The sequence below is a fragment of the Polistes fuscatus genome, unplaced genomic scaffold, assembly GCF_010416935.1.
Source record: "Polistes fuscatus isolate 324 unplaced genomic scaffold, CU_Pfus_HIC Scaffold6, whole genome shotgun sequence".
NCBI classification, from domain to species: Eukaryota; Metazoa; Arthropoda; class Insecta; order Hymenoptera; family Vespidae; genus Polistes; species Polistes fuscatus.
In genome coordinates, this window is record NW_025113140.1 from 4,035,239 (window position 1) to 4,049,880 (window position 14,642).

Genomic DNA, 14,642 nt, shown 5'->3' on the forward strand with positions numbered 1-14,642 from the left:
TACTTGCACGAAATTTTACGAATCATCAAAAGTTTTTCGAGATTTGTGTATCTCCGAAAAAAATAAAAATATATAAAAAAAAATATTTAATCATCGCGAGTTAAAAGAAATTTGTACAACATTTATATAAAATCCTTGAACAATTTTCATCTTCTTAAATGGATAAACGACGTACTTGAGTTAAATTCTCTCTTTAAAAAAAGTAGGATAGGGGAAGGATGTAAAGAAGAAGAAGAAGAAGAAGAAGAAGAAGAGGAATCGTCAGAAAAAAATGTCTAACTACTTGGAGCTAAATAGCCGTGAAAATCCATAGTGACGTGGAAACGGAAGATAGGCTGAAGAAAAAGCCATCAATCACGTTGATTCCACCGCGAGCGAATATTTCTGACGATCCTCTTCCTAAGGATAATCCTAACGGATATTCTTCCGAAAATGAAATTTTTCATTTGCACCAGCTGCGAAATATCCGTTGAATTTATCGAAAGATGCGTGTATTATTCATAGATTGATACATATATATATGATGTAGAGATGTATATTGTGTATTTCAAGGAGATAAATCAAATTCAATTCAATTGATTTGAAATTTGATAAGAATATAATTGAGACGAAAAATTATACAGGAAATTAACGTTGCCATTATAAAATTATCGTTTAAAACTAACAATTAAATTGGCTTTTAAAGAATTATAGAAATAATTTACTAAAAAATAAAAAGAAAATAAAAAAAAAATTCAATAAATGCAATAACGTTTTTCTCGTTAAGATCAGATAATTTATCTCGTCTAAATAATTAACTTTCAAAATATCACATTTCTAAGATTAATATTTACTTGAATGTCGAACAATTGCGATTAGATATTTTGATATAGTAGTACACATATGTGCCCATAATTATGAAAGTGGTCTAAGTCATATATCTCATGTTTCGAGATATTTGAAAGATTACATTTGAACACTGAATGAATTCCATATAATGTTGAAATAACAACCACTATCTAATAATTCATTTTTGACAATATCGTGAAAATTACATTGAATTAATTGACTTTTAAATAATGTGATATGAAATAACTGATAAACTTATTTCTTTTTAATTTTGATTTAGACCACTTTCATAATTATGGGCACATATATGAATTAGTTGACTGCTTTTGAGATTGCGTGAAAAAGAAATATTCTTATAATAAAATAAATTCATACGCGTCTATATATAAACAACGTATTATTATTTGTCAACATTTACATGTTATGCATATTTGTAAATATGAAAAATATTTCTGTAATAAAAATGGCATATACAGGATATTATCCTTTTCCTCAGATCGATGAGGCGTCAGGAAAAGCATAAAAGATGAAAAGAGGAAGAGTAGAAAGAAAAGGAAAGGAGAGGAGGATGAAGAGGAGTTAGTAGTAGTAGACGAGTTCATTTTATATCACCGTGATTTACGAGGTTTCCTTCATAATAAAACAGCTACGAAAAGAGCTTGGAGTTAGACGTTACCACATTTCACCATCTTCCATTCTCATTTCCCTTGTATATATGTATATTCCTTAAAAGGAAATCGTTTAATGTCGATGTCGAATATTTCTGATCTTCTGCTCCTCCCCCTCCCCCTGAAAGAGAGAGAAAGAGAACAAAAATCTAACTTTCGTAGGTGGTATAGGTACAATAGTGCCCTTGGATCAAAAGTTTGATCCTGATATCACGACGTGTTCGGCTTATGAACTCATAAATGCCGGACGTGTGATGAAATTTTTACACAAAAACACTGTCCTGTCCCCCCCCCCAGATACGCTTAAGCAAAGGTTCTCACAGATGAAATATTTATATATCACGGATGATGATGACACCAATAAAATATTATTAGTTTAAAAAAAGAAAAGAAATATATTGGGCTAATCTTGAAATATTTCTAACAACAATTCATATTTTTCAATTTGATCAAAATACCGGTTACTTTCTCAAAATTTACTCGTTTGTAAAGTTTATCAATTGTGTTTTGAGATCATTATTTTTTTTTTTTAATGTTTGACGTATTCTTATTTTTTGTTTTCTTATTGTTTAGATCGATTACAGTCGACATCTGGAAGAATTATTGGAACGAACGGAAGATTTACTTGTGGAAAGTTTGAAGAATAAAATACACAACGGCGACTTGGAACAACTTGACAGTTATCATGCTTTATTAGAAAATGTGAAACATATTTCAGACGGTAAATTATTCTACTATATCTATAATAATAATAATAATAATAATAATAAATTGATGATATTTTTATCTTAAGAATTGTTAACAAGTTTCATATTTATCGATCGTTATATTTTTCGTAAACTTTAGATGAGGGTGATAATGTAAGAACAATGGCTTCGGAAACAAAACTTTTTTTGCAAAAAATCAACAAATTGTCGAAACTAGTTTTAAAAATAAAAACTTTCGAGCCTTCTTACGAGTTTATTTTAGAAGAAATCGAAACGAAGTTGAAAGCATTGTCAACGTCCGTAGAACAAGATAAATGTTTAAACGCTGGTGGAAAGTTTGAATGGGTTGACAGCGTATTGGTCAAAGTAAGATTATTTGTTTTTTTAATATAAATTATTATATTTCTTGTTCTAATATAAATGATGATTATGTGAACAAGGAAAAACGAATAATAATAATAATAATAATTGTTCAGTGTCTTCGCGATGGAACGTGGCTTCTCATTGATCAAGTAAATCAGTGCAGTCCAGCAGTATTAGATCGTCTAAATGGATTATTAGAACCAAATGGTGTACTAACAATTGGTGAAAGAGGAGTGGATAATCAAGGAAATGTGGTTACCATTAAACCACATAAAAATTTCCGATTATTCTTAACGATGGATCCTCATTACGGAGAAATTTCCAGGTAATTTAAACGACGAAAAAGAAAGTTTATTGAGAATATCGAGAAAAAGATTGAAAGAGAGAGAATGAGAGAGAGAGAGAGAGAGAGAGAGAGAGAGATGTTAATTAAATCGCGTTTAATAATATCCCAGTATTAGCAAATATCGATTATTAAAAGTATGTAGTACATTGTGCTAATTAATTTATTGAAATGCGATTCTCTTTATAATTTTATATTAGCGTGGTGTTTCTTAACTCATATACCGTAATTCCAATATTGGACTGGGTTAAATTTTTAATGACTTGCAAGATGATAACTACAAATTTATACCAATGGGAGTAAAAAGTGTATAATTAATTAGTAAAAGATATCTAGAAAGTTATCGTTATATTACTTTTTTTCTGATTCGTTTAAAAGTACAGCAATAATAGTAGTATCTGTAAAATATTATTAATACAATTATAAATAAAAAATTAAAGCGTAGTAGCTAGTAGGTTCTTAATAATTGGCTCACGAAATATAAAATAATTAATATGTGCAAAAATTTAACCCGTGGATACCATTACGAAAAAATGTATGGTGTTAAGAATCACTGATTAACGATATAAAATAACACGCGACCTGAAAATGGTGTACACCCTGAAATTAATATTTAAAAACGTAAAAAAAAATCAATTTTCAGTATAGAAAAAGAAAAAAACAATGTGTACGTATATAAGTAAATTTTACAAATACATTAAACCTTATAATAGCGCGTGTACTGTTTTATGTACACATGATATAATAATGACACTGAATTTACATTCAGCTTGGTAGGGAACGTGTTAATTAAGTTTATTACCTTTGTAGATTATGATTTCTGACGTTTCTTATATTTTTGTTCTTTTTCAGAGCAATGCGTAATCGTGGCGTAGAAATATACATGCTTGGTTCTAAAGAAAAGTTTCATTACAATGACAGAGATTTGATATCTATGTTGTATCATTCTGGAATAACTAATCGTTATAATCAAAAAGCTTTACATGGATTATTTAAATTAATAGTTACAACAAATTTCTTTGCCGATCCTTGCGATATACATGATTTAATGCATTCAGCATTTCTGTCGGCTCGACGATTTACTCGTGGTTTTGACCCAATTTCGGCAATAAAAACTGTGTGCCAAGATGTGTACATCAAAAACAAATCACTGCAGTTTTCGGTAACACAGGAACAAATATTCGATTCGATCGATAATTTCATTGATATTTTAATGAAACAGAATACTAAAAATAATTACATTGATGTAGATGCTCTCACTTGGAGTATTAAAAATTTACAAGAAAATTTTAAACTTACTATTATCAGACAGGAAGGTGAATTTTTAAGATCGGCGATTAATATCTACGTTAATTATCCTCTTGAAAGTAATTTAAAAAAGGTAACATGGTCTTATTGGAACGACATCCTCGATTTAGAATTCATGGATGAGATTTTGCAGAATTTAACTGGAATTAAACTCGACAAAATTTTACCACATTTATTGATTAATTTTTATGAAAGATCTACATTGGCCGATGTTGAGATCAGAAGTTTGTGGTATGAGAAATTACCTGATAAAGATGATATTCTAAAGGATCTCGCGAAAAAGAGCAAATTGTTGGCAAGTGAAGTTTTGTCATTTGACTTTCATATTCCTAATAGATTCTTACCTTGGGATCTTGGATATTTACCTGCATTTGCAGCTAACTACGCGAACAATGAAGTAATGAACGATGCAAATAAACTATCTTTACTTTTATATTTGCGAACTATGATTATTATAGATTATACGATCTTGGATGAAAATTTGTTGATTAAGAAAAACAAAAAAATATCTATTAAGGAATATTCCAATGCAATATTTCACAGTAAGTTTATATTTTCTATTATTTACAATTATTACATTATTATTATATTTACAATTATTTACATTTATTTATTGTTACGATAATAATGAATTTCTCTATTTTTTTTCTTTTTTTTTTTTTTACAGATAAACTTGCATCGAAATTCAAAAATCAGCCACTTATTGTAAATTACGTAAAATTGGTTTATCAAATAAACGAATGCATTTGTTCTCTATTACGAGACAAAGCTTTATTAATAAATAACGAAATGTACATAGAAATCAGAGAAGGTTTACAATATTTAAACAGATTCGTAGAATTGGGAAATGAAATTATAATAGATAAATCAAATAGCAACAATATAAATTTGAACAAAATAGTTTTGCTATTGAAAGTACATTACAAGTGGTTGATTAAATTTATATTTAAAATGTATGGAATTTGTCAAAATCATTCTATGCTATCTCAAGATACGATTAATAATAAGGATATTTTATTAACTATGGTCAGTGAAATCAATGATTTATTATGTGAAATCAAATACGATCCATTTAGAAAAATAACAAAACTGATTAAGAAACGATTGATATTACCCTTACCATATAATTCTGAAGACTTAATGAAAAATCACGAGCAAATGAGAGAAATATTAAGAAACTTTTTACCATGCAATAATAGTACTAATAATGAACAGTTAAAAAAACAACTTAAAATTTGGTTTATTCGAGCGGATGAAGCAATTTCAATCCGTAAAAAAATGATATTGTTATGGACGCAAATGTATTTAAAATTAGAATTGTACGAATCTATTCCAAGGGAAATAATGTCAATGAAAAGCGTTTGTTATTCGGATTTTTTCAATTTTCACACAGATAAGGAACTAACCATGGCTTTACAAAACGTCAATGCTATTGATCAACAAGAATCGAACGCAATTGCCTTAAATATACAAATGTGGCCTATTTATGAATACTTGTTTTTATTATTAGCAAATATTTCTTATAAAAAAATTTGCGAAAATACGATAAACAATGAAATTGATTTTGAAATTAATTTTGAAATTGATGAATACAATTGGTTAAAATATTTTGCTGAAGTACCCAGCATACCTACTAATTTGGTTGCGATAATATCTATGATTCATACGAAAAAAATTAACTCGTATGAACGAATAACACTGATTTTTGAATTATGTGTCTTCTTATTTCAATTTTCTCAAAACAGTTATGCCGTAAAAGATTCTAAAATGCTTTTACATTTGAACGGAATAAGTGAAGACGATATAGAAAATTCTGTTATTTCTTATGAAGTATCTGAGGTAAAGTATTAGTGTAATAATATAGAAGATATCCTAGTTTTTTTTATGCAAAATTTTACTAGCATATTGTACAAATAAATTAAAAAACAAATGTGTTATATAAACATTGGCTAATTTTGCGGAGAAAAATTAGGACATCATCCTGTATTTTGATTTATTAATAATAATTGTTATTTACTAATAATTATTTGTATATTTTTAGACACCTAAATACACGAGTGGAGCTGTATTAATGAATTTAATATTCGAATTAATATTACAAAAAACAGAACAACACAAGGAAGATACAATTCTTGCTGCAACCACATTAAGCACATATACCATTCGTACTAAACAGTTACAAAATTTAACTCATATTTTGTGGTATAACAGTGTCACGCTAACATCAATGAATTACGAAATTGCCACAAATGATTTTGCTGTAATGAAATTTTATTTAAATTTGTATGTGTCTGCTATTGATGATATGTACGCTGAAAATGATATTGATAAACTTATTATTTCTACAATTGAAAAGAAAGGAAAGCATAAACGACAAGAAATAGAAAACATGTATTCAAATGAATATTTGAAACCGATAGAAGAATTACGTGAAATAAAAAAGAAATTTACAAACGAGAATACAGATAATGATATTGTTGAAAGAGGAAGAACTTGGATGTTAATTGGCTATTTTGAACTTTTAATATTTGGAAATTTGGGTTATATTGATCCTGTGCATAAGATTAGTTTGAAATTAAAATATCTGGAAGAAGAAATTCTAGATATTTATGCAACAGTTTATGTAAATGTATTGCAGTCTTCTATTGTAAAAAGGGAATTTAATTATGAGAATGCCTCTCCTCGACATTCAGTAATGATGAAATATTTAACGAAGATATTAATAGAAAAAGACAAGTTGAAATTATCCGAAGCATTCCGACCTGCTTCGGCAGATTTTACAATGCTGAATAACGATGTTGTTAACTTCAGAAATATGATAACAACTTATGAATTAGTTTATAAACATATTAATCGTTTAACATTTGTTATAAATAAGATCAATGAAAAACCATCTAAAGAATTTATCAAAATTGCTGAAGATGCGTTAAGAGAAGCACAAATGTGGTATCAATCGGTGAAACGTTTTGCGGAACAAATAGAAACGAAATATTACTCTGTTTATTCTGACATAGTTCTTCCTATACTTGTAGCATTGGTACATTTAAAGCAAGGAGTATCTCTTTTAATTAATGAAGCAGAAAAACTAATATCTTCTGTTAAAATAGATTCCAATGAAGGTAACTTAGAGACATTAATTTATAATATGATTCGTTATCCAACTATCGGAACAGGACAAGATAATTTATTACATTTAATTTCTACGTGTACCTCAAGTTATACTAAACTTATGATTAATAAAAGCTTGCTGCCTCTAGTAGATACTTCAGTTTCCGTGAAAGAACAGTTTCGGATTGTTAAATGTGGTTTATATGAATTATTTAATTACATTGTATTAAATAGAAATTTATCTAAGAAAAATTGGGAATTGTTGAACGAGTTATTACAACAACTTGTATTGATATGGAAACAACAGCAGGAGGAATCTGAGAAAAAAGCAGCCGAACAAGAAAGTCTTTACAAGAATAAATCAACTGAGGCGAATGATCTTATTGTCGAACTTCAAAATATGTTTCCAACTTACCGAGAGAATGACTTCATTGGTATCGAAAATGATACAAATGCTAATTTGGAACAAAATGTGGCACCCACAGAATTAAAAGAATCCTACAGCAATATCATTTCGCAGGACGATATTAAAGAGATTCAACAAATTCATTCAATCATCGTTACATCTTTTATCAAATGTGAATGGATCTATTCTGAAAACGATAACGTTGAACCAAACTACATTCGTCCTTTATTAGAACGATATGAAACAGCAGATATGTTGTTAAAAAGTATAAAATTCAATCTAAATGAAAATCTTACATCAAAATTGTACAACAGCTTACAAATGTTAGTCTCACAATCATTACAAGCTACTGAAGATGAAAGCACGCAACAAACGATGCACAGTATGATCAAAACTCATCAAAAACCTTACGATTTCTATAAAGATTCTAACATTCAACAAGTGAAGCAATGTTTGCCATTGTGTAATAGTATTTTATTTAGAATCAATAATTTCCTAAAAATGTGGCCTGATCATCCTGTTTTACAAATGATTAAAACTATAATAGAAAGAATTTATAGTTTCCCTGTAACATCTTCCGTTGGACGATTTTTAATAGGCTTAGAATTGTTACTGGCAAAACTAAATAAATGGGAAGAACTGGCTTCTGCCGATTATAGCCTGATGAATGAAATATTGTTATTGCAACGACAAATCATTGATTGGAGAAAACTCGAATTAGCTTGTTGGAACAGTTGTCTCGACACCACTTTCAACAATATGAGATCGCAAACATCAAAATGGTGGTTTTATCTGTACGCACTGATCGAGAGTTATATGTTTAAATCTACATCTACAATAACAGCAAATGTCGTCAAGGAAAATGAATCTATCAGTAAAGAGAAATTAATAGAATTATTAGAACGATTTATCAACGAGTCATCTCTTGCTGAATTTGAAACAAGACTTATTTTATTATTAACTTTCCACTGTCACGTTCTTTACTTTAATCCTTCGGTAGAGAGAGAAGATCTTCTAGCAATATTATGGAACATTTATCATTATTACAAACAATTTATAGCCGATGTAAATATAAAAATTCAATCGTTAAAAGCACCCATTGAAAAGAAAGTAAAAGATTTCGTTAAAATTGTACGTTGGAATGATATTACTTATTGGTCCATTAAAGAAACCGTTGACAAAACACACAGAACATTACATAAATTTGTTAAAGAATACGAAAATAGTTTAAAGCAAAGTGTTCTTTCGTATTTGACCGTAACAGCTAAAAACAGTAACGCGGATTTAGGAAATAATTTAAAGGCCGATCACGCTCAAAAAGAATACGTAATCAATCCGAATGATTTCGTCCTACCTGAGACTACAATTAAAGACATCAGCACTCAGGATATGACATATAAATTCGAATCGAAAAATATTAGCTCTCGGAACATGAAATACGAATTCGTTTCGAGCGGTGACAAACTTTTGAATAAAGCTAAACGTTACTGCAAAGAAATCATTTTAACGAGTTCATATCCTACAATTAGAATGGACGTCGAGAATTTTATACAAGATTACATAGAACAGAGTATCCATCTGAAGAATTTAGAGATTGATAAATCGTTACCAAAAAATAAACAAAAATCGCAAGCGAAGAGTATTTTGCAACAGAAGAAAATGACTTTAACTGATTATTTCAAAGCTTTAAATCTAATGGGTGTATCCTATCGTATCGGTATATTAACTTGGAGAAACAATCTTAATAAAATTATTGATTTTACGATACCACCCTTAGATATTTCTGTCGTAAACAAATATTTCAATCTGTCCAATGTAGATAAACAAATGCTTATACAATGGACAAGTTGCGATAAATATTATTACAAATCCATTATTAAATTAAATGCACTTAATGCGATATTAGGAACAGCACAAACCGATCTGGGCGTACAGAACATAGAACGTTGTCATGGTTATTCGAGTCATATGATGTTAATGGCTAATAAACAAAGATTAATTCTAAGTAAATTATTTAATAACTTTAAGCCTCTTAGAACGCTTGTTGAGAACTTATCAGAAATCGATAACGTTTACATAGATATTTCTCAAGAATTCCAAAGCAATATTGAAATAATTAAAGAATTAATGATCAATTTGGAGCTCAGTTTCGAACAACTTTTGTTGTACTTGCAATATTGTCCAACTAATTTATCAGAGGAAAACAAAATGGACATATTAATTTTAGAAAAAACTAAATTGCCAGTATTTAATTCTTCCAACAATATTCAGGATGATATAAAAACTAGATTGAAAGAAAATTTAAAAATGATAAGAAAAATTTCAAAAACTTTTAACACAGTGTTTGTTTCTACGAAAATAGAAAATATGATAAATGACAAAACTTTGGACCTATATCATTTGCAAGTTTTGGAAGATACTTTCAAATATATTACAACGTTAAAACTGGAAACAACTGTATTGTCTTTAGCTTTTATTTCTGAGAATGATAAGCATCCTATTGTAGAAAGTATAGAATTTTTACAAAAACAAATTGAAAGTAGCATTGACACATTCAACGAATTAAGAAAATTGCCGATTAATAAAAACATAGATTTATCTTCAAATGATACGGAATGTATTAAAAGATGTATAGACAATCTGGTAAAAAATATTTTACTTGTCATACAAAAGAAATACAAAGCCAATACGATAGAGAACGATGCACCAATTTTAAACAATGATGATGATGATGATAACGATAAAAACGTGGACGATGAGTTCGAAAAGAATAAATTGACAGAAAAATTAATAGAAGATTTGGAAAAGAATATAGAAGAATTAAACATTTCTCACATTTCTGCATTGTTCAATGATCTTTTGCTCAAAATAGGTGGAAACCAAGATCATAAAAGGTAAAGTATTTGTAAAATATTTTTTTTGTTCCTATCAAATAATTCAATTGAATTGCATTTGTATGACTATTATTATATTTGTTACAGGCTACTCTTGCAATGTCTACCATTAATGGAACAATATCTTTTATTGGTACAGTTTTATTTGAATGAACAAGTTGCATCTTTCCGGGTTACGTGCAAATTATTGTATTTGCAATTGAATGTGTTTTTGGATTTAGCAACAAATGGATTCTGCGTTCCCAAAGATTTAGACTTAGAAGAAGGTGACACAGACGAGACAGGAAATGATGTTAAAACAGGTGGAATGGGTTTAGGCGAAGGAGAAGGGCAAAAAGATGTTTCTGATAGGATTGAAACTGAAGATCAGTTAGAAGATGCAAAACGACCTGATGAAGAAGAAGAAAAATCAGAAGATAAAGATTGTAAAGAAGAGGATAACGGAATTGAAATGTCTGAAAACTTTGATAATAAGTTGCAAGATATTGAGAAAGATGAGAATGACGAGGAAGAAAAGGATGATGAGAAAGATGAAGATTTGGATAAAGAAATGGGTGAAACAGAGGAAGGTGCTGAAAAATTGGATAAAGAAATTTGGGGCGATGACGAGGAGGAAGAAACTGAAAATGAAAATAACGAGCCTAAAGATGGGGAAGATGAACGAGGACAAGGCGAAGAGATTGGTAATAAAGAACTCACTGCGAAGGATGGTTCGAACAAAGATGATCAAAATAATGAAAAAGAACATGATGAAGATGAGCAACGTGAGGAAGAGAAGAAAGAAATTAATGAAATAAATGAACCGGAATATAACGATGATCAAATCGATCCTTATTATGGTAAAAATCAACCACAGCCAGAACCTGAACCATTGGATTTACCGGAAGACATGAATTTGGATGACGACAACAATGAAAAAGAAGACAATAATCCTGGTGATGAAAATCCATTTGACATAGACGCAATGAAAGATTCTAAACCACCACCAGAAATTGAAAATACAGATCCAACAGAAGAAACAACTGAAGAGACAAACGAAATGGATGTTGCTTCTGATGATGACGATGATAATGACTCTAATAACGATGAAAACAAAGAACAAGGGGAACCTGAAAATCAGGATAATGATGAAAAAGTAGATGAAGATGCTGATCCTAAAGGTACATCGAATCAAACGCAAGATATAAATAAAGAAGAAAAAGAAGAAGAAAAGAAAGACGAAGAAGCAGAGGACAAACAAGAGTTACAAGAGAAGGCTGCACCTAGTGCAGATGATGCAAGCAAGGAACTTGATGCTGCAGAACAAATTGATGCTAGTAAAGATGGATCTAAAGATAATGTTATACAAGAATCTCAAACAGAACAAAAGCAGGAAACACCTACAGAAAGCAGTCAAGATGACAGTAAAAATAATGGCGTTGGACAATCACACTCGGAGAGACAAGAAAGTGGTCACGCAGGTTCATCTTTAGATGAAAATAGTTCTATATCTCATCAAGAAAGTAAATCACAACAGATGAATAAAAGAAAAACTTTAGACACAGCTGACGAAAATAGAAGTTTATTCGACACAAATCAGCCAGAAATGAAAAAATTGAAGATGATTCATACACAGGAAGAAATTTCGGAACAGGAACAACAGGATCAATCGACAAACAAAGATAAAGATGATATTGACATGTGTCAACATATTAAAAATAGCGAACAATTCGATGATTATGCAATGGACGCAGCTACAGATAATCAAGTTAAACAACAAGCATCAAATATCGAAGATGAAGAAAAAAAAGAAGAAGAGAAAGAAGAGAGTATGGACATTGATCTTCATCAGGATGAAAGTGAAGATAATAAAGAAGAGAATAATGTACCCAAACAAAATCCAGAGACATTAGCTCGAGACAAAAAAGAACAAAATAAGGACGATTCATCTGTAAAAGGAAACAATACCACTGAAATGAATCAAGTAGAAACGAATGTTGAAGTAGAAGGCGATGTTGTTCAAACGTGTAAAATAGAACGCGGAAATGATACAACGTTTCATACTAATATGGATGTAGATAATAATAGTACAATAAATAATGTAATAGAAACTGCGAGATCAGATGTTGAAAAGATCTTAAGCGAATGGACTGATGTACCATCGACGGAAGAAGCAGCAATTGTATGGAATCGTTTATGTGAAGTCACCGATTCAGCAGCTCGTGGCTTGTCTGAACAATTAAGATTGGTTTTAGAACCTACGAAAGCAACAAGATTAAAAGGAGATTACAGAACAGGCAAACGTATTAATATGCGAAAAATTATTCCGTTTATTGCTAGTCAATTCAGAAAAGATAAAATTTGGCTTCGGAGGACAAAACCTTTTAAACGTAATTATCAAATTGTCTTAGCTTTGGACGATTCGAGTAGTATGGCTGATAATCATTCCAAAGAATTAGCTTTTGAATCTTTATCATTAATAAGTAAAGCTTTAACGTATTTAGAAGTAGGAGAACTTAGCGTTATAAGTTTTGGTGAACGTGTAAGCGTTTTACATCCTTTAGGAGAAACATTCACAGAACAAAGTGGTTCCAGGTAAATAACATGTTTTATATTTTACACGTTGTTAATATGAAATATGAATTTCAAATTTAATTGATTACTTTCAATATTTTTTTCTAGATTAATTCAAAATATGAGATTTGAACAAACAAAGACATCAATAGGACAATTAGTTGAATTTACTGTAGATATGTTTGAAACTCAATCTACCTCTTCCGATAATGCTAAATTGGTTGTTATATTATCCGATGGTAGAGGTGTGTTTTCAGAAGGAATAGATAAAATAAATTATGCCGTTAGAAGAGCCAAAATGGCAGATATTTTCCTTGTATTCATAATAGTGGATAATCCAATAAATAAGGTAATATATTTTTTAAATTATTAAAATATAACTTATTATTATTATTGACAAATATTATGAAAGATATTATTGAAAGAATTTTTTTATAACAATGGATAATTTTTATATTTTTAGGATTCCATTTTGGATATAAGGATGCCTGTATTTGAAGATGGTAAATTATTAGGAATTCGTTCCTACATGGATAGTTTTCCATTTCCATTTTATATGATTTTGAGAGATATAAATATGTTGCCTGAAGTTTTAAGCGATGCTCTAAGACAATGGTTTGAAGTTGTTGGGAAGATAGATGCCTAATATTAATTGTATAATAATAATAAATTGTAATTGTAATAATTGTAAATTGTATAATAATAATAAATTGTAATTGTAATAATTGTAAATTGTATAATAATAAATTGTATAATAATTATTTGTATTAAAATATACTATTATACCACACGACACGATTCTGTTTTATTAAATTTAGAAACTACAGTTTATCCTTCATAATTTTAAGGGGTTATACGCAGTTAGGATTTCCAAAAAATCGATTTTTTTTTTTGCATTTTCGGAATGTACATATATTTAAGTATATTCTCTGAAAATTTCAAATCGATCCGACAAATATTCTTCACTTCATGTAAGCTGCAAACAAAAATTTTTACCTATGTGTAAACGTCTCTTTGAAACTTTAAACGCGTTTTTCTCAAAACGGTATTTTCAAAGTCAGTGATCTCGATTTCTCAGAAATAACTCAACCGATTTGTCTTATATTTTTACACAATATTCTTAGATATATTCCTCGGGTATTGACGAGAGGAATAAGATTTAAAAAAATTATTACTATTTTTTTGTAACAATTTAGAGCGAAAATTTTAGTCAAAAAAAGCAAAAATTTTAGTCTTTTTTTCAAATAGGTGCCATTTTGTCAAAAATCAAAATTTTTAAAATTCCTCTCGTTAATACCTGCATTAATCTATCCTTTAAAAGAATCCACCATATTTTTTAATTTCGGATAATCCAAACCGCCAAAATGGAGATCACCGCCAAACGTCTTTTTTTAGAGGACGTTCAGGAAATCATCTACAGGAGCAGTGCAGATTAATATTTTTACAGAATCGACGCGCTATTGT

At 29.4% G+C, this 14,642-nt stretch overlaps 1 protein-coding gene across 1 annotated transcript in view; it reads left to right on the plus strand.

The window, feature by feature from the left end:
• The window catches only part of LOC122523180 (midasin), a 104,958-nt gene extending 91,062 nt beyond the window's left edge, over positions 1-13,896 (plus strand). Inside the window, exons 15-23 of the mRNA XM_043644828.1 lie at positions 2,070-2,217; positions 2,343-2,569; positions 2,680-2,891; positions 3,762-4,759; positions 4,885-6,056; positions 6,259-10,625; positions 10,713-13,199; positions 13,287-13,527; positions 13,642-13,896. Of these exons, the coding sequence (XP_043500763.1) occupies positions 2,070-2,217; positions 2,343-2,569; positions 2,680-2,891; positions 3,762-4,759; positions 4,885-6,056; positions 6,259-10,625; positions 10,713-13,199; positions 13,287-13,527; positions 13,642-13,824 (10,035 nt within the window). The 3' untranslated portion in view covers positions 13,825-13,896. The remainder of the gene's footprint in view (positions 1-2,069; positions 2,218-2,342; positions 2,570-2,679; positions 2,892-3,761; positions 4,760-4,884; positions 6,057-6,258; positions 10,626-10,712; positions 13,200-13,286; positions 13,528-13,641) is intronic.
• Positions 13,897-14,642: the final 746 nt, after the last annotated feature.